The 26,507-nt window shown below is 37.6% G+C and overlaps 1 protein-coding gene across 4 annotated transcripts in view; it reads right to left on the reverse strand.

The window, feature by feature from the left end:
• The window catches only part of LOC127066456 (nephrin-like), a 268,358-nt gene that overhangs the window by 35,313 nt on the left and 206,538 nt on the right, over positions 1-26,507 (reverse strand). For all 4 annotated transcript variants that reach the window (XM_051000231.1, XM_051000230.1, XM_051000234.1 and 1 more), the window contains 5 exons: positions 18,834-18,944; positions 10,802-10,892; positions 10,599-10,711; positions 8,342-8,508; positions 1,904-2,048 (listed from right to left, as the gene is read on the reverse strand). In XM_051000231.1, coding sequence (XP_050856188.1) covers positions 1,904-2,048; positions 8,342-8,508; positions 10,599-10,711; positions 10,802-10,892; positions 18,834-18,944 — 627 coding nt within the window. The remainder of the gene's footprint in view (positions 1-1,903; positions 2,049-8,341; positions 8,509-10,598; positions 10,712-10,801; positions 10,893-18,833; positions 18,945-26,507) is intronic.

Below are 26,507 nucleotides of genomic sequence, written 5' to 3' on the forward strand. Positions count from 1 at the left end.
TAGGATAGGAGGAATTCGAAGATCGATCGAAATTTTTCTCGACAACGTTGACACGAAGGAGAGTACGGCCATTATTCTTTCCATGTCCTTGCTCCTCTCCGACGTCTGTCTTCATTTCAATATTCATCGCTAGGCTCGCCATAACTCTCGACAAGTCGGAACGTAAAGTTTACGAGGTCGGATGAGCGTAGTCACGTGATAAATTTGGCCTCCATGTAGAAGTAGGGGGTGGGATCGACGTGCGTCCAACGAGGATATACGTGGAACGGCTGCCACCCGGTATGTATCGCGAGCGGACCTACATAGTAGGTACATAGCGCGTCGCTATGATAAATAAAAAGGTCCTCGTAAAAAAAGGACTCGACGTTCGTTTTGTCTCTCTGTCTCTCTTTTTGTGTCGTCGAGCCTTTGCCATTTCGAACGGTACGATCGACCAATGAGCTGTCATTCGTGTATAATAAGTGATCGAGAGATCAACATGGGATTCGGAGCGAAAGATTACGCTGAAGAGGCGTCACGAAGGGGCAGGGGCGGGTAGGAGGAAGAGGAGGAGGAGGAGGAGGTATATGCACATAGTTGAGCTTCCAAAACGGGATCGAAAAAAATGGAGTTGTCGTCGGTAGATCAAAGAGAACGCGCCGACAGACTGTACTCGTACTCTCATCGATATTCTCCCTCTCTTCATTGTAGGATGCATTCATCTATACACTCGTCAACATTTTTGATTTGAAATAAACTCGCTCAAAGATGAAAGTGAAAAAAGGAGAAAAAGCAAAAAAGGTCTCTTTTTTCGTTTGTTTTTTCTCTTTTCATTTGCCAAGTCAGATTTGTCGCGAGTCGCGATAAATAGTCGAGTTAATCATGCACAAAAAAATAAAGTTCGACGAGATGTGAACGATCGATCGCGTATTTTGCGTACGAACGATCGGTTTTCCAGAAAATCGTCTGACTCGTAAAAGTAAGTCGTCAGGCGGTTCTGTCGAGAGCTCGCGATCGAATCGGTTACCGATCGCCATTCTTACGTAACAAGCCTCTAAAATCAAGCCGGAATCGGAACGTCATAAAGGGAGCTTCGGCAAGGATTACGAAGCAGCATGAGAGGATAAGATGACGGGGAGGGATCAGAGGAGGAATTGAAGACGAAAGAAATGGAGTTGTCGCTCGTAGATCAATCAGAACGTCCGAATTCATAGACAGGTTCCTTTCACTTTACGAGTCACCCTCGTTGAGAGATCTCCCATCTTTTTTGGTTTCCTTTTCTTTCTCGTTTCTTTTTACGACATTTCATCGAGAGATCGCAAGGGAATAGAGTACGTTCTTGCGTTAAGGAAACGCGATATATAAGACTGAAAGGTGGAGGGTGCTGGTTCTTCGTTGAAATTTCTGCTGTAGCTCGCGAGAAATCTCGCGCAGATCCTTTTATTGGTGCAATAAAAGTAGCGCTGTCGCACGCGCGCGCTCTCGCTCGCACGACGCATGAAATAAAGAAGCTCGTAAAATCGGTCGGTTCGGTGACGCGTTGCGAATGAGGATGAGATTGCCGATGAGAAAACGGCTGATTCCCGTTTCTATTCTTCTCTTTTCCTTTCTTTTCTTTTCTTTTCTTTTCTCTTCTTTTTTTACGACGTTCGCGTGGACCAATAATATCTTTCAAGGTGCAACGTGTCGTACCTGTTGAAAATTACGTTTTTACGACGTTCCGCGTGTTTCATATAATTTGACTCGACAATTTTTCATAGCAGTCCATGTCAAAATTGGAACCATTTTCAAATGGGTAACTAATACATTTTTTGATTTGAATGAGTTGAACGATGCATGCGTCGTCAGACATACTTCTATTCTATGTTTTATTTTTTGTCTTAATCCCACCATTTTTTTTTCCCCTTTAATATCGTATACTTACACACAACGTCGATCTTCCATGACTTTTCAAGAAAGAGTCCCGTCACATTTGGATTTTCTGCCCTGCAAGTTATTGATTTCCCATGATCTTCGACACCTGGTTCGAATTCCACTAGGCTAACCGTACGATTTTCGGATCTCTCTTCCTATAAAATATAAAAGTGCAGTAAAATAAATTGTTATGTGGTTACTGATATGAGAGATGTAATATCCTAGATATTATATTAGGTATATTAAATATTAAATATTATCGAATTTTAGATAGGTAGAATGTTCATAAATCGATGCAATTAAACATTATCGAATAGTGTATATACGATTTGTCGTTATGGCGTTTTCTTTGAATTTTTTAATTTGCTCGGTGTCATTGACCTGTGATTGAACTTATTAAACTTATAACAATTTTCAACGATGTAAACGTTATTAAGAATTTTTATAATCAGCCATTTCTTCAATAATGTATGCATCCATTATATCTCACGTTTAATACTGAATAAAAAAATTTAAGCGTGTTTGGCATCGAGTTTGTTGCATTTAAATTAAGGTCAACTATTCGATTATGAGCATCTTCTATATGAGATCCCTTGTAATCGGAGAGAACTGCAAGCAATATTATTTTTATATATCTATAAACTGCTAAATAATATTAAAAACTGTTTGGTGTTTCGAGGTATATTTTCTTATAGCATAAAAGCTTACTAGACATAAAATGCTTTCCCACGTTACGATACATAGAACCTCTTATGCGGCTAACGCACCATTAACCAGAATATGAACCTTATGTACGGATTTGGAGTTTCCATTAAAATTTTTTTTTTTACTTCGATGAACTCATTTACTAGGATATTGCATTTGCTCTATTTCCCTCTATTGCCTCTAACTTAATATTCATTTATCGATTCTCTCGGGTACATGTGATTAACATAATCATACCATCTAATCTGTATTACCAGGAAGATGATTTCTCGTAGAACAAATATACAAAAAATAAATAAATCGTACTATTTATTTAGGAGAATAGTTAAATAGATCGCAGATGAGAACAAACAAAATTAATTGTACAATTCGTGTCGTGGGACTCGATAAATTTCTCTCTATCTCCGAATGTCTATCTATCTGTCAAGCCCTTTCCGTCGTGCAAATGTGTATACCAAATTTAAACACGGCGGTTTCGTTGTTGAATGTAAGAGGAGAGTTAAGGATGGTAAGGAGCGCGAGGTGCGACGAAGAGAGACGAAGGAGTAGCAGGCGACAGACTGAGTACACGATTCGCGTTAACGAAAGATGTGTGTGCGCTTTCGCTGAAGCAGAAGTCCCAGTTACCAAGTGGAATATCTTGTTAAGGAACTTGCTGAAGGTGTCGGACTCTGTTCTCTTGCAAGTGCGTTCCACCGTTTATATATAAGCCAAAGCTCACGATCACCAGCTGCTAGTAAAAGTCGGAGGAGTTTCTTTCGAATGATTATAGAATGGGAGAGAATCGACGAAAGACCAATGATTCTATCAAAGAGAACACGAAAGATTTCTTGAGACAGTTCAGAACAATCTCAAATTCTTTGAGATATTTTCTTCACGAATAAATACACTTTCGTACAAAGTTCATCGCGAATCCGATGTAACTTTAGTAAGGAGAATTCTCATTAAAACACAAACGACTCTTTGTGAAGTGAATTGTGGAAAAGTCGAGTTAGTAGATGTACGACGACTTCTTTATGACAGCGGTACCGGAAGTAACGTTTAATTAGAAATACTTAAAAAGTCTATTTGTGTCTGTAATTTTCGAAATTTTTTAACGTTTCGTAATATACTCGAGATATCAGCGAACCGCTATCAGTTTTTTACTATGTTTTCGTAATCAAGAAGAGTAAAGAAGAAAACAGGAGTAAAAAGATAGAAAGAGAGACGGGTCAGGAGTTAAAAGTGACGCCGAAAGTCGAGATCTTCGTCCTTAACTCGACGGTTTTGCCTGTACTCGACATTTTTAATTTCGTATTCAAAGTCCGATTGCGCTCAACCCGTTGCCTCGCTCCTACTGCACTTGGTTTCCCTTCTTTCCTTGTATCACCCTCCACTTCGCATTAACCTACTCGAGTTTTACGAGGGTTTCGTTTTACAAAAGCATCTTTTTACTCGTTTTCTCTCTCTGTCTCTCTTTCTCTCGTTCATACTTTCTTTCCTTTTCTCGATCTCCACCTTCTGTAGTTGCCGCTCCAACTACTCCCTGGTATTACCTTAACGACGAAGCGAACGTAATTTAAGAAAAATAACAATTCCTTGGGTCATCCGGAACGCATTTCGAAAACCGTAACAAGTTGTAGACGTAACAGTAGGTAGCGAAAGGATAAGGATGAAGAAGAAAAAAAAACTAATTCAATGGCGCAAGATGGCAGATGACGGTTGGCACGAATAAAAGAAAAAGAAAAATATATACGGCTACGTCCAGTATAGTTAATTTTGGTTTGTATTAAGGTCGAGAGCCAGCTCGTAAGCAACCGTTATGTGCAACATCTGCACGAAAATTGTACTAGTTCTCTTTCTCTTATCCTTTCGACGAAAGAAATCAAATTGTTCTAGTCGACCTATCTCAAGACGAAAAATAGTAAAGCGTACGTACGAATTCTTGCTATCATTTTTCACGTCGCCTTTTCTCTTTTATTTTTCTTCTTCTTTGTCGCGTTATACGGTTGACGAGAGGAACGGAAGCAAGTGTCTTGACTACGTAAAGAGTTGATTATTAAAGGGTGGCTTAGAAGGGCGGCACACGCGTTTCCGTGGATTTTCGAAAATCATATTTTCTGCGATAGCTATATGGCATCCTCGTTATCTCGAGTCAGGAATACGGCTTTGTCTACTATATCCTCGGATTTACCTCGCTTCGCTCTTCGAAATTCACTCCCTTCCTCTCTCTGTACCTCCCTCTTTCTCTCTCCCCCTCTGTGTGGTTGTCTTGCGCGCACGTCTCCATTCTCCGTGGGCTCCATGCGTGTCCTCCCGCAGGTGAGGGAGGATAGTGGAACAAAGAGCGAAGGAGGAAGGACGGAAGACACCGAGGTGGATGGCTATAGGATAATCAGGATGGTAATACGGTAGAAGTGCTATACGTGATCCGTCGGCTACAGGATCTGCTTATGTTAATATCTATCCTCGCCTCTATCCAAGCCCTTCTTCCTCGAACGCGGCCAATTCTACAACGGTCGAGTCGAGCGCACCCTTTCTCTTCGAACCCTTGAACCCCTTAGACCTTTCCCTTGCCGTGCTCAAAGCTCCTGCTCCGGGCTTATATTTTATTATCTCGTACTTAGGAGAGACGCCAGGGAGAATTTTAAAGAGGCACGTCGGCACCTTCGACGTCGTTCTTGAAAACGAGACTGTGGTTGGAGGTACACGAGCCCTTATCAGTCGCTCGTGCTGCCTGTCACGAACGAAACGCCCGAGATTCTTCGTTAATTGTTCGTACTTTGAAATTAACGGGTCGAATTAAGCGCTGACTCGGTAATGTCCCAAGCCGTCTGTGTTCCTCTTCTTCGACGACGTTCCCGCTGAGTCCTTAAGTTTTTACTCCTTCGACGTGGCTAAGAGTTCGTTAATGTTTCGCGTCGATCGCTTATCTCGAGATTTGCATTTACATTCGGAACGTGCGCCGTTTTCGATTGTCCTCTTTCGTAGTTACTCTATTTTTAATTTCATTTTTCTTTACGTCATTTAATTTTCATTGGCTTAATATAACCTTAAGCATAGATCGATCGCTTATAATTTGCAATTAGTTTCTAGTATCATATAAAAGAATGCATCGTGAATGGTCGAGCTCCCAGTAAATGACATAAATGTTTCTCAATATTGTAGGAGTGATCGATACTTTGGCCGATGTTACTCGTTCAATCGTGAGAGTTGTTAATGAACTACACGAAATTAATTAGGGTCGTTCGTCAGTATGATATGGAGCCAACAACGAGGACAGTTTCGGCATATACGCTCAACCATGTACGAAAGTTACGTTTGTAATTTTGAATTATCGATAAATGTTCCATCCCTTGGGATCGTTGGAATTTAACTAGGATGATATGAAAGTGGAATACTTAGTCTAGGGTCAACGACGATTTTGAAATTCTAATGAGTATGATTAAGCAGAAATAATAATTTAATTTTCGAAATGACGTATGAATTAGAAGAGCATTCCGTTTTCGAATTTTCTAATCGTAAGTACAATTGTGCCGTAATGGAAATTCTTTAGTAACGTGTTCATGGGGATTTTAAATTCTTTTGACACTATATTAAATTTGTTAACACGTTTGACAGACGCGCATAAAAGATTTGTAGCCTTTCCTTTCACCACTATTACCGAGGTAGCCCTTTGGGAAGTCAACGCTAATGTGCTCTTTGCGATACATATATTATGAGGTAACATTGAATATTCCCACAGGATAAAAGCTCGATTCTGCGGTCATGTTCGTCCGTAGTATACATTGTCGGACACTTTAAAGGATAGCGAAGTTGAACGCTCGCTTAAATCTTATTTCATCTTAAATTCAAACTAAAGTTTCTTTCGATGAATGAACTAGTTAATGATAAAATTAAAGTTTTCTTCGCGATGTAAAAGGCGAATCGGATTTAACACGATTAAATCGATTAAATCGATTTGACCTAAAAAATGTAAAAAAATATTGCTTTTGAAAAAAATATTAAACCTTCAAATATAATCGTGTAAGACGTAAGACTAGCATAGTTCGTTCAACAAATGGAATTAATCATTTTTCATATTATTTATTAATATTTAATTAATAATACAATTCTTATTAATATTAACAACTTCTTCCTACGTTGATACGAGAGCTTTTGAATATCTTTACAAAGATTCGTTCTTGGAAATAAAAAACTTGTTTATACGCTTATAATTGCTAAACGTTCGTATAAAATTCCGCTTAGTCCTGTTAAAGATTGTGAGTGAATGTAAAGAGAATGGGACTGGTTGAAACGGCATAGCTTAATTGGCAATTAGCATACTACCAATGAAAACATCTGGATCCGACAGGTGCGGCTCCCGTTAATTCAATCGTTGCACCTCGAAAGCTCAAAGCTAGCCGTTCCTTTCGATTCCCTTTCAAAAGCGACTGCGACTCGAAGCTGGAGAATCGAATCCGTTGAAAAAGAGTGCTATCTCTCTCACACATTCCATCTCTATCTCTCTGTCTCTCTCTCTTTCTCTTTATCCGGTTGTCTAGTCTAGAAGAGTACGCATGCGCATGTACGTCCTACGCTTCGCGTTCATCTCCCTCTTACTCCATCTCGGTCTCTCATCCCTTTTGACTCTGTTTCTCTCGGAAGATCTCTCCCAGGGGAAAGATTCGTGATCGGGGGATTGTAGTTATCGGTTTCCTCGGGCGCTTCGACCTTTCTCCTCATCCTCCTCTTAGTACCTTTTACTCTCAGCGCGTTCTCTCTGGCACCTCCTCCCTCTCTCCTTGGCAAGTCCTTTCCTTCGTAATTCTTAGGAGTGCCACTGGAAAATCGAAGCGGCCACGATCTTCCCACTATATCTAGAGATCTCTTCGGCACCTAAAGGCGTAACCTCGGTCATGGGAGGCCCTCGTTAAGGATCGATGGCCTCGTTACCGGACAACCTGTCTCGTAATGTGGATCGCGCTGTACCAGAAGATACTTCATGGCAGATGGTACTTTAGAGGTGTCGCATCTCGATACCCTTTCCTTATTCTCTTCGATCTTTTCTTTTTTCTTTTCTATTTAAAACAAGAGATGTACTAACGATCCACCTTCCGATGAATATGGATGTACGGTTGTTACCTATCCTTCGGAAATCTTCTTTTCCCTACTCTCTCGCTAATTTTAATCATTTCTCGATAAAAAAAGAGATCACCTTTCGTTCTTTGCGTTGCAAATACACGCAAATCCTACGTTGAAAGTACGTCAGAATATTTGGAGAGAAATTAAAGGACGGAAGATCAACGTGCTGGTCGACGAGGCAGTGACCCTTGAACGATTTCGTGTATCGGCAAATCGAAAACGATATTACGGCTTTTGATATCGTTAAAACTTTTCTCGAATCGATCAATGACAACGAAGATAATCTTTTAATAAGCAGTTATTGTGATATACGATGCTACTTGGTTTTATCAATAATTACTTATTTGACCGACTAGTTTTGTTCTGTATCGAAAAAAAGACATCGATCGCGATAATACGAAGAAAGATAGATAGGTGGAGAGAGAGAGAGAAAGAGGTAGAAAGAAAAAAGAGAAAGAAAGAAAATGTGCAAAAAGCTACTTTTGCAATCGCAGACAAAAGGTATACGATGCGACGTCTCGTGGGTGCCTGAAAAAGCATAAAAGAATGTTCCGCTTTTTTCCTGTCCACCCGCTCTCTCTTTCCCAATAGGTCGAAACTTCTAATCTTGGGTTACATTATTTCTACTTTCCATCCTTACCGTCGTGTGCTTCAACTGTCTTCTCCGTCCTTTGTACCATGTAATTACTGCCGGTGGTCTTGAACCGGTGGTCTCGCATTCCACCCCATAGTGCCTTCCTGCTAGTAAAGACTCGTTACCGATTTCTTTTTTTCCGGGTCTTCGTATGGCCACGGTTAAAGGTTTCACTGCAAAGATATCAAAAAGGATGAGTTACTTTTATAAGTAATGGAGGCGTTATATCGAGTAAAACGAGATCGATAATAGATATAATCTCTTATTATCGAGGATAATAATTGAAATAATTAACGTTAAATATGGATATCAACGTTTCCTATTTCCACTTTGTTATTTTAGAAGGAAATATTTTTCCATAATTAGCAAGAAATTTCTCATTAATACTATTTGCCGTAATTTATTTTAACTTGATCTGCCAATCATTCTTTTCCTTTTTTTTTCTTGAAGCTGTGCTTCGCAATTACATCAACGATCAATACTAATCAGGCGCGATAATTAAGGTGGATAAATGAGGGCGTTCTACGTGAGTTCAATGCGAATGTTGAAATTCGTTCAGAAACATTGAACTCTGGTCGATCATTTGTCATTTTCATTCGTTTGAGCTTCATCGATGGTACTTTCGTCATTGCATATACTACTATCTGGCTTAATGGTGTTATTCCAGAGATGAGCACTTGTAAAGCTTCCTGCGAATTGTTCATTCGTCGTTGTCGTTGAATGATTTTACCAGTGCGACCGTATAAATAGAATCGAACGTTAAGAATAATTTATTATTGTTTTTCATAGTCAATTGTCGATATCGTACGATTATAATGATTTTGAATTTAATTCTTTGGACATTGCATATGTATCGAGAATGATTAAAATAAAAGAAGAGGGAGACGGTGTGTATGTGTATGAAAGAGAGAGAGAGAGAGAGAGAGAGAGAGAGAAAGAGAAAGAGATATTTTGCAATCTCCAATTTCGCAGATTTCGTTTTCACGATCGGTCTGTCTCGCTTGCGCTCGATATTTTTTTTCTCCCGTTCTCTCTTTCTCTGTCTGCTCTTTGCTCTTTTTTAAATTTCCTCTCTCGCTTTTTGTTCGTCCAGTGGCATGAAATGAATACGCGGTAGATACATGGCCACTTGGTCGAGGTCGCGAAAATCAAAGGGGAGGCGTCGATCAATCTCTATACCTCTTTTCTCTTTGCCCTTTTTTTCGCTCTTTCTCGCTTTCGCTCTGATTTTTTTTTCATCCGCCACTATGATGGCCTCTGCTTTCTTTCTTTCTCGCTTGCTCCTACTACCGATAACGGGTCTTCAATTTCACCGGAGCTGTTTCGAAAAATATCGTAACTTTCACAACGCCCATGATTTAGCGTGGATCATTCAGGTGTGTCGTTTATTCTTCTCTACGATCGAAAAAAAAAAATCAAGGAAAGCATTATTAGTTGAGGTACCAGGGAAAAAACTCGTACAATACCTTTCGAAGTGTATTCTGCTTCAGGAAAAATAACGCGTACTACACTTGTTTGTTATATGTAAAAAACATGCCCGTTCGGATAATAAGACAAAAGGTTGTGAAAAAACACGTGGAAAAAGAGGTCATAGAGACGTAATATAATACGTAGGAAATTATCAAATAGGAATACATATTTTCGTTTCGTTTATAAAAGCGGAACAAAAAAATACGAATAATTCTTAGAACGTATTTTTCTCATCTTAAAAAGAAAATCGGGTTCTCCGTATTTCTCTTCTCAGCTCAAACTAAAGAAAGGATTCTAAAAAGTCCCAAGGAGAACGCCGCTGCTTCCAAGGTTCGCAACTCTCCTTCGAAAGAGACGAATGAATCGTTGGGTGGGTCTCGAGGGTGGATTTAATACATTTCTCGTGTTATCTTCCTTTATCTTCCCTTAAAGACGATTCACAGCGGCGAAGAAGTAAAGGATGTTGGCCCACTTCTGCTGTCTCGTAGATTTTATCTTTAATGCGGGACAAGATAGGCCTCTGATTTGTTAGTTGACCGATAAGAATTCTTATTTTACTTGTTTTTTCTACTTTTTTTTTATATTCTCCTTTTCTTCCGTGTTCTTTCTTCTTTCGTAAGTTCTTTTGTTATAAGAGTTTTATTTTACAAGGTTTTTGAGAAAGAACGAATAATTATATTACACTTAATTCCTTTCGAATACTCTTTTAACGATATTAGTTCGTTCTTCTAATAGAATTTTTTTTTCCTTTCAGTACCTATCCAAGAGTTAATGAGATATAACTTTTACTTACGATTGAGGTCCAACGTGATAGAAGTTAACTTAGGTTCTACTAGATCTGTATTGTGTGCTTCACAAGTAAAGTTAGCGCCAAGTTCCGATCGTGTAATAGGTTGCAACGTTAACCTGAAATGTAAACGAATTGTCTTCCTGTATATTATTCACAAAAATTTTATTAACTACTGGGTAAGTAAATATTTTAATTTAAACAATTACTTATTCTCGATGACGTCTCCAGCATTATTCTCGTACTCCTCATCTTTGATGTGTCCATTAATAAGCCATCTAACCATAGGCTCGGGTTTACCTGTCATCAGTAAAAGAATTGTATTATTTTTATATTTTATTAGTAACAATATAGAAAAATTAGGATGTTCTATTGGTGCGTAAATATTGATAATTGATTGATGCTACATATCAATGTTGAATGCATATAAATAAAAATAAAGCAACCAAAGGAAGGGATTTTTATCTATCATTATATTCAATCATAACTTTTACAATCGATAAGTTTCCTTAACGAGAAGATCAAAAAGCGAAGTCTGAGTCATTAGACAAACGTTGGTGTATAGAAAATACATTTCAATGCGATCTTGCATTCCCTTCTCGATCTCTAAGCTAGATTAAGGAAAGCTTTGCTTTGATTTCAAAGGAAATGGGACGCAAATTAACGAGAATTTGAAATTTAAAGAGAAATGCTATTAAAGGAGAGTTTCCATAACATTCGTACAATAATTTTCAATCGGATGAGATTGTTTTTATTTCTGTCTACATTCTATTATTTTAACTGTAACACACGACAATAGTAAAGAACGATTTGGTTTTAATTAAAATCGAGAGCTGCTGAACCATAAATATTTAAATGACAGAGAACAGAAAAAATGCAATTTTTTTGAAAAGTAATTGAGAAAGAAATGAAATAGGAGTGTACGAGAGTACGGCATAGGAAAGTAAAGAGTGGGAGAGATAACGTGTACACCGAGCAAGAGCTATAGTTGAAGTAACTAAACGGCGGATGAGTTCATGGCAACTTTTAAATTAGCCGATATCCTAGAGCACAGGAAGGCAGCGAATGGATAGTGCAAACAAAAAATGTTGGGCTTGATAGGTGAAAGTTGTAAACTCTCGTATCACGAAAAGTCCGATAATATCGTACATTCATTGAAGAATTAATTAAAAAGCGACGTATCTGTCGTTCGACTCATTTGATACTCACTAATCGTACGTCAACTAATTTTTTTTTATTATTTACCGTAAATCGATCGTACTTGTTTGAAAACATTGTTTTTGAGGATCTCCACGATATACGCTTCGATATGCCGATGCGGATGGCGACAGAACGCAGTTTCACGGTATAATCAGAGAGAAATTGTATGAGCGAAGGTACCGCGAGTGATTTGCTTTGAGTTTCTCGTCGTGTCTAAAAAGTGACGCCGCACTGGTGGATATCTCTCGATGTAGCAGCTTTCATTATTATTCACGTGGCTTTCCTGGCTGCTGGAATAGCAATTTAATCAGGTCCAGGATATAGCGAAAGGACGCTCGCAGCAACACTTAAAATTGCAAGCTGATCTCCGTAGAAAGTGCGCCGTACGTATAGCGTAACGCCTCTTAGATTAGCTTGGAATCATTGTTATTCACGATACTCGCCCATCCTGATTGCGTTTTAACCGTCTCGTTCTTTCCAATCTTCCTTCTTTCGACCACTTTCTTTTACCCCTCACTCCTTCGCGAATCTACGATACTTTGGGGAGCGATGTCTCGACGCTAATTCGATCGTATTAATGCTCCTTTCACGTAGGTACTACATATTTCTTTGTATCATCCGTAAAAGCTGTATTACAAAGCGTACTTTGTAATTTGTCATTTTCTTGCGAGGTTTATCCTATCAACGTCAGATATTTTATTCGGAAGAGAAAACTATCCTATCGTAAGAATGAATACGTATACTCATATTCTACATATAAATACGTATTGTTTTATATAAAATTAATTAAATTCGTCGATACATTCCCAATCTATCTGAGTTTTTCTCGAATTATCAATTATTATATAATTATCGTAATTGTATTTTAAATTCTATTTCATTATTTCGATTATCGCAATCAATCATTCAAATCTACTTTTATTTGATTCTCTATAAAAATTAGCATATGCAGTTTTAATAGTAAATACATCCATTATATGATTATAATACGAAAGGAAGGAGAGAAAGTTAGGAATACGATGAACTTTCGGTGCGGTCATGACATTGACTTTAACCATAGGACTATATAGTCAAACTCTCTTCTTCATTGAACGAAGGTAGGACTGTTAGAACGACGACATCGACGCTATCTCCATGGGGTGGTACGGTAAAGTGTGGATTTTAATCCGCGAATACCGGACGATATCTTGCAGGATTAAGGCGTCGCTCGGTAGGCGGCCACCCACATCTAACAAGTTTACCGTTGGTTCGAACTCTGCTTAAGGCAAATACCCGCCACCGGTGGCTTCGAGGATCAGGACCCTTACGTTGGATATTCTCCTCCCCTCTCTTTACTAGATTCCTAATCGCTTCACCCTTTCCCTTCACCCCTTTTCTTCGTCCTTTCAACGCATCCAGATTTAGTTCCCTTCTCGTTCGATTCCCTAAATCGTCCTACAGTTTCGTCTTCTTATCCTTTCCGAAACATTTACGAAGTTTACTCTATAACTACGTTCCATTTTATAGAGATGTTATTCGATCGCATTTAAGACGAAACGTACTTTGAAATAGATCTAATGTACGTCATGAATACAGTACATGTTACATAGTAGGCATGGATTATCATTATCAAATATCCATTCATAGACAAGAGCTCATTAACGATACCCCTAATTACTCGGGATATCAGTATCTGATCTTGTCCAAGACACTTGGCATAGTATTCAGATTACCCTTTAATACCTTTACATCCTGTCTTAGAGTCTGACAGATATCGTATTTGTTCTCGATATTCCATATCCTCGTAATTAATAATTATTCTCTATACGCTAGTCGTATTCAAATGTACTGTTTTAATTATTAAATTGAATTTAATAATATTAATTGGGGACGACGAGCCAACTCGTCAAAAATGTTTCATTCTCCTGATTAAAGAATAAATAAATAATTTTTTTCTTATTTCTTATAATTAAACAAATACTATATGTTCCAATTCTGCGTTTTACAATTCATTAATTTTCTATCTCCATTTTATTTCTAATCAAAATTAAATCTGTCTAAATACTTTTATAGTTTGTTCTCTCGAAATATAATCTATTTTATTTCTCTGTTACACGTATCATTCAAACACAGGGGATTTATTATTTTTCGAATCAAATGTTCGAAATGCTTTTTTTTTTTTTTAGTTAGCTTATAAAATCCAAATATTCTCCAAATGTTGCGTATAACGTTTTATTTCAGTTTTAGTTATCGTTATTCGTTACAAGGGTGAATGGACATTGAATAAATTACACGGTTGTTAACTATACGAACGGGGTTACAACGCTTAAACTTGATCTTTCTCATTTATTTCCAATTTTGATTGGCTGACTCTAACAAGCAACCATTAATAATTGGTTATTACGATTAATTGTGACTTTGATAATTCATCGGTTTTGTTTATCGAATTAACAAGCTTTGAATGTCGACAATTTGTATATAGCGATAGGCGTGAACGTAAATGTCATTGCGTATCCGAAGAACCTTTATCGTATAATAATCGATCTCTTATCCGTCGTTGTAAGCTACAATAAATTATGTATTCTTTCTTCTCGTTACGTATTTGAATGATAGCATTATGTTAATAATAAGTTGGGAGTTAAAAAATGATGATTCTAGACTCCTATAGGAAATGTAATATATCAGGGAGATTGGAAGGTGTGATTATAGAGAGAATATGCAGCTATCTATTGATTAACGTTTTATCTCTTTGGGATTATTTATTTCTCATAACAATAGCGTTCTTCGTAAATACGTGTCGATCGTATTTTTACTATTTATCAGATTTATTTGTTTTGTTGTAAATTGTCTTGCTATCGTATCGATAATAATTTTTAGATACAGAATTGATTATTTCAAAACTCTTCTGATTATTTTTTAATTCGTAAGTAGATTGTTCTTGCAATTTAAAAAAGCTCTATTTGAAAATATTTCAAAATAGCTTTTAAAAAATATTTTTATTTTCTTTCATCGATAATTTATTGATTATTAAGCCAGTGCAGTGCGTTCTAGAAATCAAAATAAGTTGAAACAAATTTTAATTTATTTTAACAAAGTACAGAGAAAGAAAGAGAGAGAGTGTGACACGATTCAAATTCTGCTTCTAATATTTATTTTCGAACTCTTTCGGATTGCGTTGATACATGGATTGAAAAATAAATACCCGTTGCACTTTATTCGACTTTCGAGCTTGTGACGTTACATGTAATCTCGAGGGAAATAGGCGAAGTGTTTCGGCTTGTTGGATATTCGAGTGAGCTAGCGAGCGAAAGAGAGAAAGAGAAAGCGATCGAAGGTGAAGAGAGAGAGAAAAGAGAGGCTCATTCGCTCTGCAAGCGAGGATAATTATCGGAATAAACTGGCTCGATGTAAAATACACGGTGAGTTGGTTTGCCGGAAACACGACATTCGCGATTCGGTTCTGATTTACTCGCTCGAGGGATTTTCCAGAGTGTAACTAGTGATCCGGAGAAAGCAAAAACGAGCAAATACATAGCTATATTCTATTGCAATTTTCGATAAAATATAAGCATCTTAATCGGAAATGTGCGTTTAAGTAATACCTATATAATAATCATAACAACAATAATAATAATAATAATAAAAAATTAATAATAATAATAAAAAAGAGGTCACAACGATATCACGAATAAATGCCATAATATAGATTAAAACGAAATATCTGGAGCAGAGCAACTATTGTTTTTTTTTGTCGAAGAAAGAGCAAGGAATGAGGAGAGGGTGACTATTTATTCGCGTCTTTTTAGTCCCTTCTACCAATCGTTCTTTTATTCTCAGCGGGACGCATACGATTGGAATCCATTTAAAGGTGAAAACGTTATATCCTTCAATCCAAAAGGACAATCTATCGTGATCTTAAAAGTACAAGACAAGGGAGTCAATTTTCTTTTCGTCTTTTAAGGTATAGGTAAGGCGAGGTACAGGAAAAGAAAGAGGAAGAGGAAGAGAGAAAGAGATCGACTTCCTTTAAGCGCGTATACATTCTCGAGAGCGGGCCTTTCGATTCTTTCCGAGCACGAAGTTAAGTAATTGGCAATAAATTTCATCCACGGAACGAGTCGTAAAATTTCCTCACCACCGATGCTATAAATTATAGACAAAGCGGAAACCGAGCACCGAATTAGGCTTAGCTCTAAGTCACGTATAATGAAGCGTTCGAGTGAGATTCGAAAATGAATTCTTTTTTCGTTGAGGATATTATATCTATCTTTCTTTTGCTAGTTTTAAATATTTCTACGTTCCATAAGTACACTTTATATTTTGTCTCAGCTTGATTAATAATATAACATAGTTTTTTCTTCTTCTCTTTACCATTTATTTAATTAATCGATTGCTCGTTCGAGTGGTTTCATTAAAAGGATTGAAAAGAGTAGAAGCATGCGTAGCCTCCGTTATTAAAGACATTATCGTCGTCGTACGCTTGAAAATAAGCAATGAAATTACTAGGTAAACCACTACTTTCCCCTCACACCGCTTTCCGATTTTGCTCTACCACAGCGGCAATTTCGTTAGTGTATAAAAATTAGATTGTCCGGTGCATAGGTATCTATATCCCGCGGTAGATGCAAAAGCTTCGATTATTTTTTCGACGGAAAACTAAGCGATAATTACCGAACGTGGGGAATGCATTCGACAGCTATTTCTGGCCTCTTATATGGCCATTGATTTACTTTTTATCGTGAAAGTTAAAAAGATGAATAAATACGATAAACGATTAATCCGAGAAAGCGAACGTAGAAATACGCTCGTTTATTGAAATACTTATCGAAAAATTTGAAAATTCTTGTGGTTTATCCTTTCATACAAATTCTTGGCCTCGATATTTGAGAGGAGATGAATAAAAATCGTATAAAATATTAATGTTTAATCGGGAAGTACATTTGCACGTAATTTCTGCATCTCAAATACGCGTTTCGCACTGCGGTTGTGAATTGAATTGCAAATTATATGGAAGTCGCGCGATAAAAAAAAAGGAAAGGAATGCGGTCAACGTGAGAACGCATCGCGTGTCCTGTTATTTTTAACGAAAAAAATAACGAAGGATTTAGGAGGAAAATTGTAATCGAGAGAATTACCAATTAATGAATTTTCATTTAGTACCTAGGTAATATTAGAAGATATTGAGCCAGATATATCAATTGCATTACGGCAATGAGAAACTGATCGGTCCACCAAAATAATTACTGGACGGGAAATAATTAATTATCTTTATGAATAGGTATGAAATCATCAATTAACTTTGAGTAGTAGATTCACGTTCCGCAACAAATCGAATTGTTCGGAGTAAGCTTTCATCGCGCGTTAAACGAGTCGATTATTTACGAATAAAACACTTGCGTCTCTCGTCTCTTCTCATCGTTTTGACGCAGACGTTTCTCGCAAGTAGACAATTTGTTTCGGGAAGAAGGGAGAAGTTGCGGCAAAAGTTATCGTAGATTTCGATAGAAAGCAATAAAGACCGATTTGCGATCTAATGAGAATGGAAGTTGTTTGAGCGTTATTCGGAACGACATTGTTAAGGATAAGCCGATCTTCTCGATATTCAATTTATACGACGCAACGTATATGATCGATGCGCACACTGCCGATCCAATTCCCATCGAATCTGCATACGGCAATATTCCTGGGCCTCGATATTCATCGACGAGACGAATGATCTATAAGGGGTTGCCTTTCTACCTTCGGTCCGAATTTCCGTAAACTATATCGTCATTTCCTCGGGAAACATTATTATTAATCCGTTATCCGTTTATACAGATTCGCATGCGTAACGAGAAGTTCCCCATCGACATTCGAATTCGTTCTCCGATGTAAAAACTCGACGTCTAAACCAATATTTGATTAATTTCTCTTTTGAGAAAATACGCCAGAGGGGAGCGTATTATGGAGAAAGTTATCAAAAGTAAGTTGGAGTGTTTATCGGAATTATCGACGTTTCTATAATAGAAGCCGATTAAACCAAAGCGCAATCGTTCCAGTTTATATGCGACGGCAACGAATTTGATGGAAATAAAAGAGAAAAGAAAAGAATGGCCGAAAGAATTAATTTGCAAACGAATGGCTCCGTTCGACTTGAAACACGATTCGTATACACCGTCGAAGAAAATTAATCGCTCGGAAAGATCAAAGATACTTGTAGGTGCTTTCGAGTCGAAAACATGGTTACAGATATCACGCGGCAATTACGTCACGCCGCGGGATACTGTAATCGCATTTCACGGAGTTTCGAATTTGCCTCATTTTGATGGCAGCAATCCGTGCCTAAAAGCTTAACGACGTTTCGCTGTCGCGATATCCTTTTCCAAAAATGGCGGAAACTCGTTTAATCAGCGAGAAGCGGAGGAAGAAGGATGAGAAGGAGATGAGGAAGAAGAAAGAAGAAGAAAAAGAGAAGCAAGAGTTGCGTCTCGTCTTCGTAGACAGAGGAGAAGGCTCTCCCGTTGAGTGCCGTCGACGTCCTTCTAAAAGGAGGGGAAGATGGAGGTCGATATTCGAGTGGTGGAAGACTAAAGAGAGTAAGAGAGAGAGAGAGAGAGAGAGAAATAGAGACGCAAAGGAGGAGGAAATAATCTTTTAAGACGGTCGAAGAAGTTGCCGCAGTTATAAACAGAAATTTAGATCCAGTTGCCAAAGTAAACAGTAGTGGCCGGTACTTCGACGTTCCATCTTGCTCTTCTTCTCTACTTTACCTTCGAAGCTTCCATCGAAGCTTCCCTCGTAGCAAGCGGAAGCCGTTTGATCTTCCAACCCCTTTCGCTACCGAAAGTCATCTACCTTCGCTAATGTCCGACCGAACGTGAAACTTTTCACTTAGCTCTGTTCGCCGATAAAAAATTTGCTGATTTAATAACCGACGACACTACCGATTCCGTTCCTTCCTCCTTTCTTTTCTAACTCTTACTGTGTCTTAAAGCACTTTTTACGACGCTTATCACGTTCTTTCGATTTCGCAATGAAACGAGAAAAAAGAAATGAACGCTTTCTATTGTATTCTTTTCTTACCGCCTGTTACGCGGCAGGTGAGATAGGGAGTGTCACCCTCTTCGTACGGTCCCGCCGTCCCGTTCAAAATACGACCCCAACGATCCAAAATGGTCGGTTGTTCTGGTGGAACTGTAAAAACAGATAAAAAAGAGATACGATTAGAATCGTTGTAGGTTTGTTACGAAAGTTTGTGATAAACGTTCGCGTCAGCCAGAACTATTGAAACTTTACGATAGCTATTTCAATTTTTCGACGAGTACCATCGGGTTTTATTCGATGTGGAAAAAGAAATTTAAATATCAATATGCATAACTCGAATGCGCACCGCATACATATGCGTGGTATCATCGCAATTTCAGATTTTTCTGTTAGCGCAGAAAATCAAAGCAAATCGAGATAAGTATTTCGATGTTTTCTTCGAGCCAATTCCAATTTACTGTGCTTCGTGTATCTAGTATCGGTCAGATATAGGTACGATCGCTCGCGGATTAAACGTAGTAATATTTTTTTGCGGAATATCCGCTCTCGCGAAATCGGAACGGAGTCGGATAAGCCGGCCGAGATATTTCTCTTGCTTTTTCGTTATTTTGGAAGTTAGCTGCATACGTCGAACGTATAGGACGCTTTATCAACCAGGTTATGGTGCGGTATATCCACTTTCCTCCTTCGTTTCTCTGACTTTGCCTTTTTTTTCTTCTTTTCCTTTTTCTCTCTATCTTTTTTACATGTTATGCACTTGGAATCGCTTTTGGCATATAGAAGCTTCCGTGCGAACATATGTAACAAGCCACGGGATAATCTCGACGTAAAAATTTCGCATTTCCGTTCGCAAACAAACAGAGTTTCGTTGCGAACATACAGATCCTCGTTAAAATCTGGGAACGAGCTGCGTAGGTAGTATATACACATGTGAAAAAAGTTAGGCCCTTGGGTGATCTGAACCGGAATTCGAACCTGAATCGTTTGTTTTCCGGGCGATTGCATTAAACTATCTAAGCTCTTAGTTTAATTTTCCTACAAATCCTTTCTTTATTAGAAATTAGAAGGCTTGCCCCATACGTATGATATTATGTGTGGAAGTCGAATAATTAGATCAAAAAAAGATATAAGAAACCTTGTCCTTTCAACGAACAACTTCTGCGTATAACGTTGTCATTTCATATAATAAAGTTGAAATAAACGACCTCTTTTGTTTCTTTTTTCTTCGAAAATAATCTCGTGGATATGTTCGAATCTCATTAGCGAATGTTCGAATTGCAGGAAAAGTTGTTCGAAAGCAAAAAAAAGGAAGAAAAAAAACGAAAGGGAGAAAGGAAGGAAGGACGGAAGGAAGGAAGGAAGGAAGGAAGCAAGGAAAATGGTATAGCGCACGTATCGCGTTTTATCGTCGATAATCACTGTAACGTCGTCCGGTTCGGCAAGCCGCTGGGAAATAATATCTATCGATCCGTGATATCGTTCGTGGACCTTCGGGATTTAACCGGGACGAGTTCTCTATTTTTGAAATTTATTTTTGAACGATCGTAAAATCGATGAAAGAACCAATACTCGAATGCAAAAAAGCAAAAAATTTTTCCTAAGCGGATCCAAAAGCGCAGCTAGAACGGCGATGTTCGTAGATGGCCGTCGATGTCCACGTATTAGCCGATATACCTACGAGCAGGATTTCCGAAAACTCTCGAAATGATCGAAAATCGACGCTGAATGGAGGGTGATGTCGTTACCAGGGTATGATTCGCGGTATTTCCGACGAAAGCACTTAATCAAGCGCTCCACGTTTCGGCAAATTCAATTTCAAGCATCCATCGTAACGGCCCGATATCTCTTCCCCTTCGCCTCCTCGTCCACCTGTCTATTTCCCCCTTATTCTCGTTTGCTTTTCCTCCACTATTATGCTCTCTACTCTATGCATCAGACTTCTTCTCTATTTTATGCCGAGCGTACGCCTTTTCCGACGATTCGTCGAACATGAACACGATGAGATTGGGAGTTAAGCTCATCCTCTTTTCCAAAACACACTCTCAGAATCTTACTGCTGTATTATATTAAACAATTTACAGCAATTTATGGCCGGTTTTCAGTCTATAATCGGGCATAGCTTTAGAAAAATAAAACGTTTTCTCTCGCGTTATTCTCGAACGTGCTATTACTTTTTCCGGGTGATCCTTCCTCTTTTTTCACTTGATATCTCTCCCGAGCGTATCTTTCCTTTTTTAATATCATTTCTCGAACGATTATACTTCGTAAAAACGACGATGTCAATAGGTAAAATAAATCGCATAGCATACGTCGGAATTTTAATGAATTAAATGTACGATCGAAAAGTACGATCTAGAAAGCGAACAGTGATGTCACGTAGCATTTAATTCCATGATACTAGGAAAAAGAATGTGATAAGGACGCTTTTTTCATTCTTGACGATATATCCGTAATAGAATCGCATATGTGATCGTTGAAGAAGATGGAAAAAAGCGTGGCGTAGTTTTCGAGATATTGAAGCAGCTGATGATGCTGTAATAAAGCTCGGCTTTTCGTTCTATCTCATCGGTGTAATCTCCTTGTCGCGTTCATAGAACTTATCGAAAATGTAAATCACATGCAGCATCATCGCTGCTTTCCTTCGTAATTTAAGAGAATAAAATCCAAGCGCATTTCAAATAGAGCGAGCGACACTCGCAAGTCGTAGTTACTCGACGTTTCGACGGATATCGCTCGGAAAGAGAATAAAAGTGAACTTCTTCCTCGAAGTCATTCATGAAATCGCAAAGTGGATTCCGATCTGACTGGAAATGTCTTGAACGCGATTCTTAGATATCTGTCTTGGATTACTTTCCTTTCTTTTTTAATAATCTTTTCGAAAAAGTACTAATAGTATATTTTGTACATAAGTATATAAGGGACGCGTTCAGTTAAAACGTTTATATTTTCAGTATAAATGTTTATATATAAAGCCTTAATTTATGAGATTATAAATATCAATTAAAGAAAAAGTACAGTTATAACGAAACATGTAATACCAAGATCTTTAAGGATCTTGGATGGAAATATTGATTTATACAATCAGTCGAGTAATTATACATTATGGACTGGAATAATATTTTTAATGCGTGTTATATAATAAAATTATTACATATATATGTATATATATATATATAGATTAATTACAAAATTAAATCTATCATAAATAACTTTTTAAAATATCTATAAAATCTAATCTAATCTATATATTATAGTTTCTCTCTCTCTCTCTCTCTCTCTCTCTCTATATATATATATATATATATATATATATATATATATATGTATATATATCATTTATATATCATCGTACATTTATTTTACGTAGTAAATGTTATTTATACTCAGTAATCCAGACAAAATTAATGAAGTATGACTTAAACGATCGATACATTATATATGTATATTCTCCCTATAGTATATAATCTTTCTTGTTTAGTTACGAAATCGATACTACATTTTTAACACAATTCTTTTTTACGAAATGACGAAGGAGTTTCCAAATGTTTTACATCATATTCTAGTTTGATAGAAAAGTCATATTTTTTTTATTTCCATCGGATTACTGAGCTAAAGAGAATTATGTAAAAGGTCAATCGATATGCGTACATGTCATATCAAAGGAGAATGCATCGACGAACGCAATCCTTTGTCACGAAAACTCGCAACGTCGCTCGGTCCTTCTATTTCCATCATTTCTTTCTTTTTCTACTTATTCTCTGGTGCTTGGCAAGATAACGTTTCTGCTCAGAGAAAGAAAGCATATATATATATATATCGGTGCTTGCATATCGAAAAAGAGAAAGAATGTATTCACCGTTGCGTTGGTATACGGATTTTCCGTGGGTCGATCAATATCGCTCGATACCTTCGTAAAAATTGATATGGATAGAATGGAATAGTGTAGAGAGGGGGTGAGTGGAGGACGAGGAAAGCATGAAGGGAAGAAAAATCACAGGAAGCCGTATTGGGAATTATTTTGCCGTCTCTTGTCAAAACGTATCCGCGTGTAGGCGCGTACCAAATTTTTTTTTTCAAATCGCTTTAGGCAAACGCGGAGGGAGGAAAAATGGAGAAAAGAGAAAGAGTGAGAGACCATGATCTTTGGAAATACGCGCGAATGCTTTCTTTAGCGAGCATATCTAGGTGTGTATATATATATATATATATATATATATATATATATATATATACACAGACATATCTATATTATATACTTTCCTATGGCAGCGAGGGGACAAGGAAAAAAGAAGACGAGAAGGAACGATCGATGAAGCTCGAGATGCGCGCACGAAGTCGGCTCCTTTCGAATTTTCTTAAACGAAAAATTGGCTTTGGGTAGAGCGACGATAGTTTCGTTGAGTACTCACTAGAGCTCTGTAAGCGTTTTACTTCAAGTATTCTGATCGATAGAAAGAGGTTAAAGTTGGACGACGAGGATGATTGTCGTGAACTTGCTAGTACGATTTGTCTCTTTCTCTCTCTCTCTCTTTCTCTCTTTTTCTTTTATTTTTCGATAGGTTAAAGAGGTCAGGTATATACAATAGTACATGAATACGAGTGAACCCAGTGACGTTCGAGGATATCTGCGTCAAGCGTTCTGTCATCGAGCATTGCAGCGCACATAGCTCGTCGATCGGACGCACGAAGCTTTTGTCGTGCCTTGAATTCTCTAGTTGAAAGTATTCAGAAAAGTGGTTGAGTTGCGAACGCGATACAGAAGGGAAAGTTCGTTCGCGTTCGAGCAGGCTGGAAGAGAATAACGTGGAGGGAGCATTGAGAAAGGACAAAGAGAGAAGGGGTCAGCCCGTAGAGGAAGCTTGTAATGGCAATTACTAGTTGTAATCAATGGGCCTCGCTCAGACCGCGTCGATAATTTCAGGGCCGGCTGGAAAATAGGTACTCTCCCTCTCTTCGCATACGAGAGAACATTTGTAGAAACTGTTCGCACTCACACACTTGCCGCTGTCTCTACCTTTCTACCTCTCTCTACCCACGATCGAGCTAAACTTACGACGTATAGTTCTACTCGTCTATTTCTCTAAATATATAGAGAACGAATAGAATAGCTACACTACAGAGAGTAGAATGACCGTAATTTTAATCGAGTTAATTTAAGACCCTTGTACACGTGTTTATTTTTATATGTATACGAAAAAATGGACAACGACTCGGTCGGGATTCGAGTTCGAATCCCCTTATATCGTTTTAAAACACTAACTCACCCAAAACTTCGTAAATTCAATTCTTTCGTAGTTTCTTATTTGACTCTAACTCGGGTAAATGTTTAAACTGGCAAAGTGACAAATAGAATTTGTGTGTAAGATTGAAAGCGAAATCGTCAATCGGTGACAATTGCAACGTAGTTTGAATTTTATCTTTTTAGATTATTTTTTAAAAGTAAGATCCTTTTCAAACCATTTAAAGGAACAGAAAAGATTTTACTCGTACCTTGAAAACCATTACTGAATGAATCGTATATCGATTGTGTACCATAAATCACATTTAATAATCCAAGGATTAAACTCATTGTCGAATTATAAGAATATGCGATCAAGTATGTTGCCAGAATAACAATATAGCGTAGTGGTAGACTCCAATGCCTTGACCATAGTGAAAGCTTTCGTGTCAATTGGTAATTCCTACAGAGAGAAACGCGCCTCACCGTCTGTGGCAGGAGCCGCTATTAAGTCAGACAAGTGGAAGCGCGTTAAATTTCAAGGGAATGGTTCCCCAATAGTAATAGCCAAGCACTGTCAGACGAGCAGAAACATTACCGTAAGTGGTGAGAGTATCTGTAGTCGGACGAACTAGCTTTAAGACTGCTTGAAATAGAAATTGGAGTAAATTCTATATCCCCCTTCGAAACGTGAACCTTTTGAGCCAGCACTATTGATTTTTGCTATTGATCGAACCTTTGCCGGGCTCTTTCTCTCTCTCTCTCTCTCTCTCTCTTTACCTCCTTTCTCCCCCTTTCTCTCTCTCTCTCTTTTTCACTCATAAAAAATAAACATCGCTTTTGCCACGAACGAAACATGAATTTTTAGCAGGAACCGAATAGCAGATGAAAAGTCAACCGCATTTTGCATTAATGACTAAGCGGAATAGTTAATGGTTAGTTAAGAGATTAATAAGGATAGTCTTTAAATTATTCAGCACGATATTCCTCCGACGAGCTATAACGTGGATCCGACATCATCTAACAATCTTTGGGAATATAACAAATTTTGTTCGTTGCATAATTCAGTATTTTCTTTTTATATGTAGAAATAAAGGTTGTTGTTTTTAAAATTACTTTAAATCGTCCCTGATTGGATCGATTAATGAAATTTTTCGTAAATCACGCGGTACGTACGCCTCGTCGAAACAAATTATACGCCGAATATTTATTCGTGATTGGATGTAGAATCAACTGCAGATTTTATTACATATTTTTTTTATCAAACATACGCGTATACTCACACAGAAAGAGAAATGAAATGGGAAAAGAGAGAAAGAGAGAGAGAGAGATAACGGATAGATCGTTTCACAGACATATTTACAACCCAGCTGTGGTTGTATCAGGATGTCATATCGAAGAGGATAAAAATTGATTTGCCGACAGGGCATTTGTATATAAACCACGAGTGTGAACGGACCGAATCTGTGATATGCCATGTACCTGTCTTTTTCTCTCTCTTAGTTATACTCTTCAGAAATTTGGATTCTATAAGACTATGGCATTGGTAAACGCAAAATTACATATTGCGAAAAAATTCCCTTATTATTCTGTTCCCGACCTCAAGGATATTGCCACATTTTCTTGAAGAATTATTTATCTTCAGCAATGGTATGCGTAGCAAGCTACTTTCCTCCATACGCGACCTTTCTTTTACGAGGGAGAATCGCTTTTCAAATAAAGCCACGATCCGCAAATGCTACTCCTTCCAAGAAATATTTTCACTCGTCGTAAATTTAATCATAAATTTTGCATGCCACGATCGAAAATTTTTCACCAAAATCCGCATTAAAGCTTTCAACTGATGTTAATGGTGCGTTTAAAATGCCATGGGACGAGTATTTGACGCTCTATTAAATCTCGCGTATGTACGTATATTTATAGGAATGTACAACATTCGTGAAAACATTCGTGTCTCCGTAACTACCTACATGTTTTTCCATTATTTTTGCGTTTACTTTTGGATTATGCTGACGACTGAATATTAAACGATGAATTTATTAAAATGATCACGGTTTGTAATCTTTCGAGCATAATAGATGCGGGATTATTTCTTGATGTTTATATTGGAAAACTTGCACTTCATAATTTTATTCACTGTCGTTACAAAAAGAAATATATCAGGAAATAACGTCGATTAACGTCAAGAATCTTTCCTTATAGAAAAATACGACGAGCGTTTAGATGATATTTCACGTAGAGAAATTAAACTACTATCGATTATCATATTATTGCGTTTAGTGAAAGGTTTCGATTTTTTTGAAATTTTGTTTTGAAGTTTTTCGAGTCGAATGAAAAAAAAGAAAGAAAAGATTATCAGTCGATTTGACATTTTAAATATAAATTAAAATGCGTTTCATTAACGAGACTCGTTCGTCGGGATCGTTTAAACTTACAATTAAACATACAGAGGTTAAATAAATTGATTAAACGAATAGGGAGAAAAGAGAGCAGAT

Source organism: Vespula vulgaris, chromosome 9, assembly GCF_905475345.1.
Source record: "Vespula vulgaris chromosome 9, iyVesVulg1.1, whole genome shotgun sequence".
NCBI lineage: Eukaryota > Metazoa > Arthropoda > Insecta > Hymenoptera > Vespidae > Vespula > Vespula vulgaris.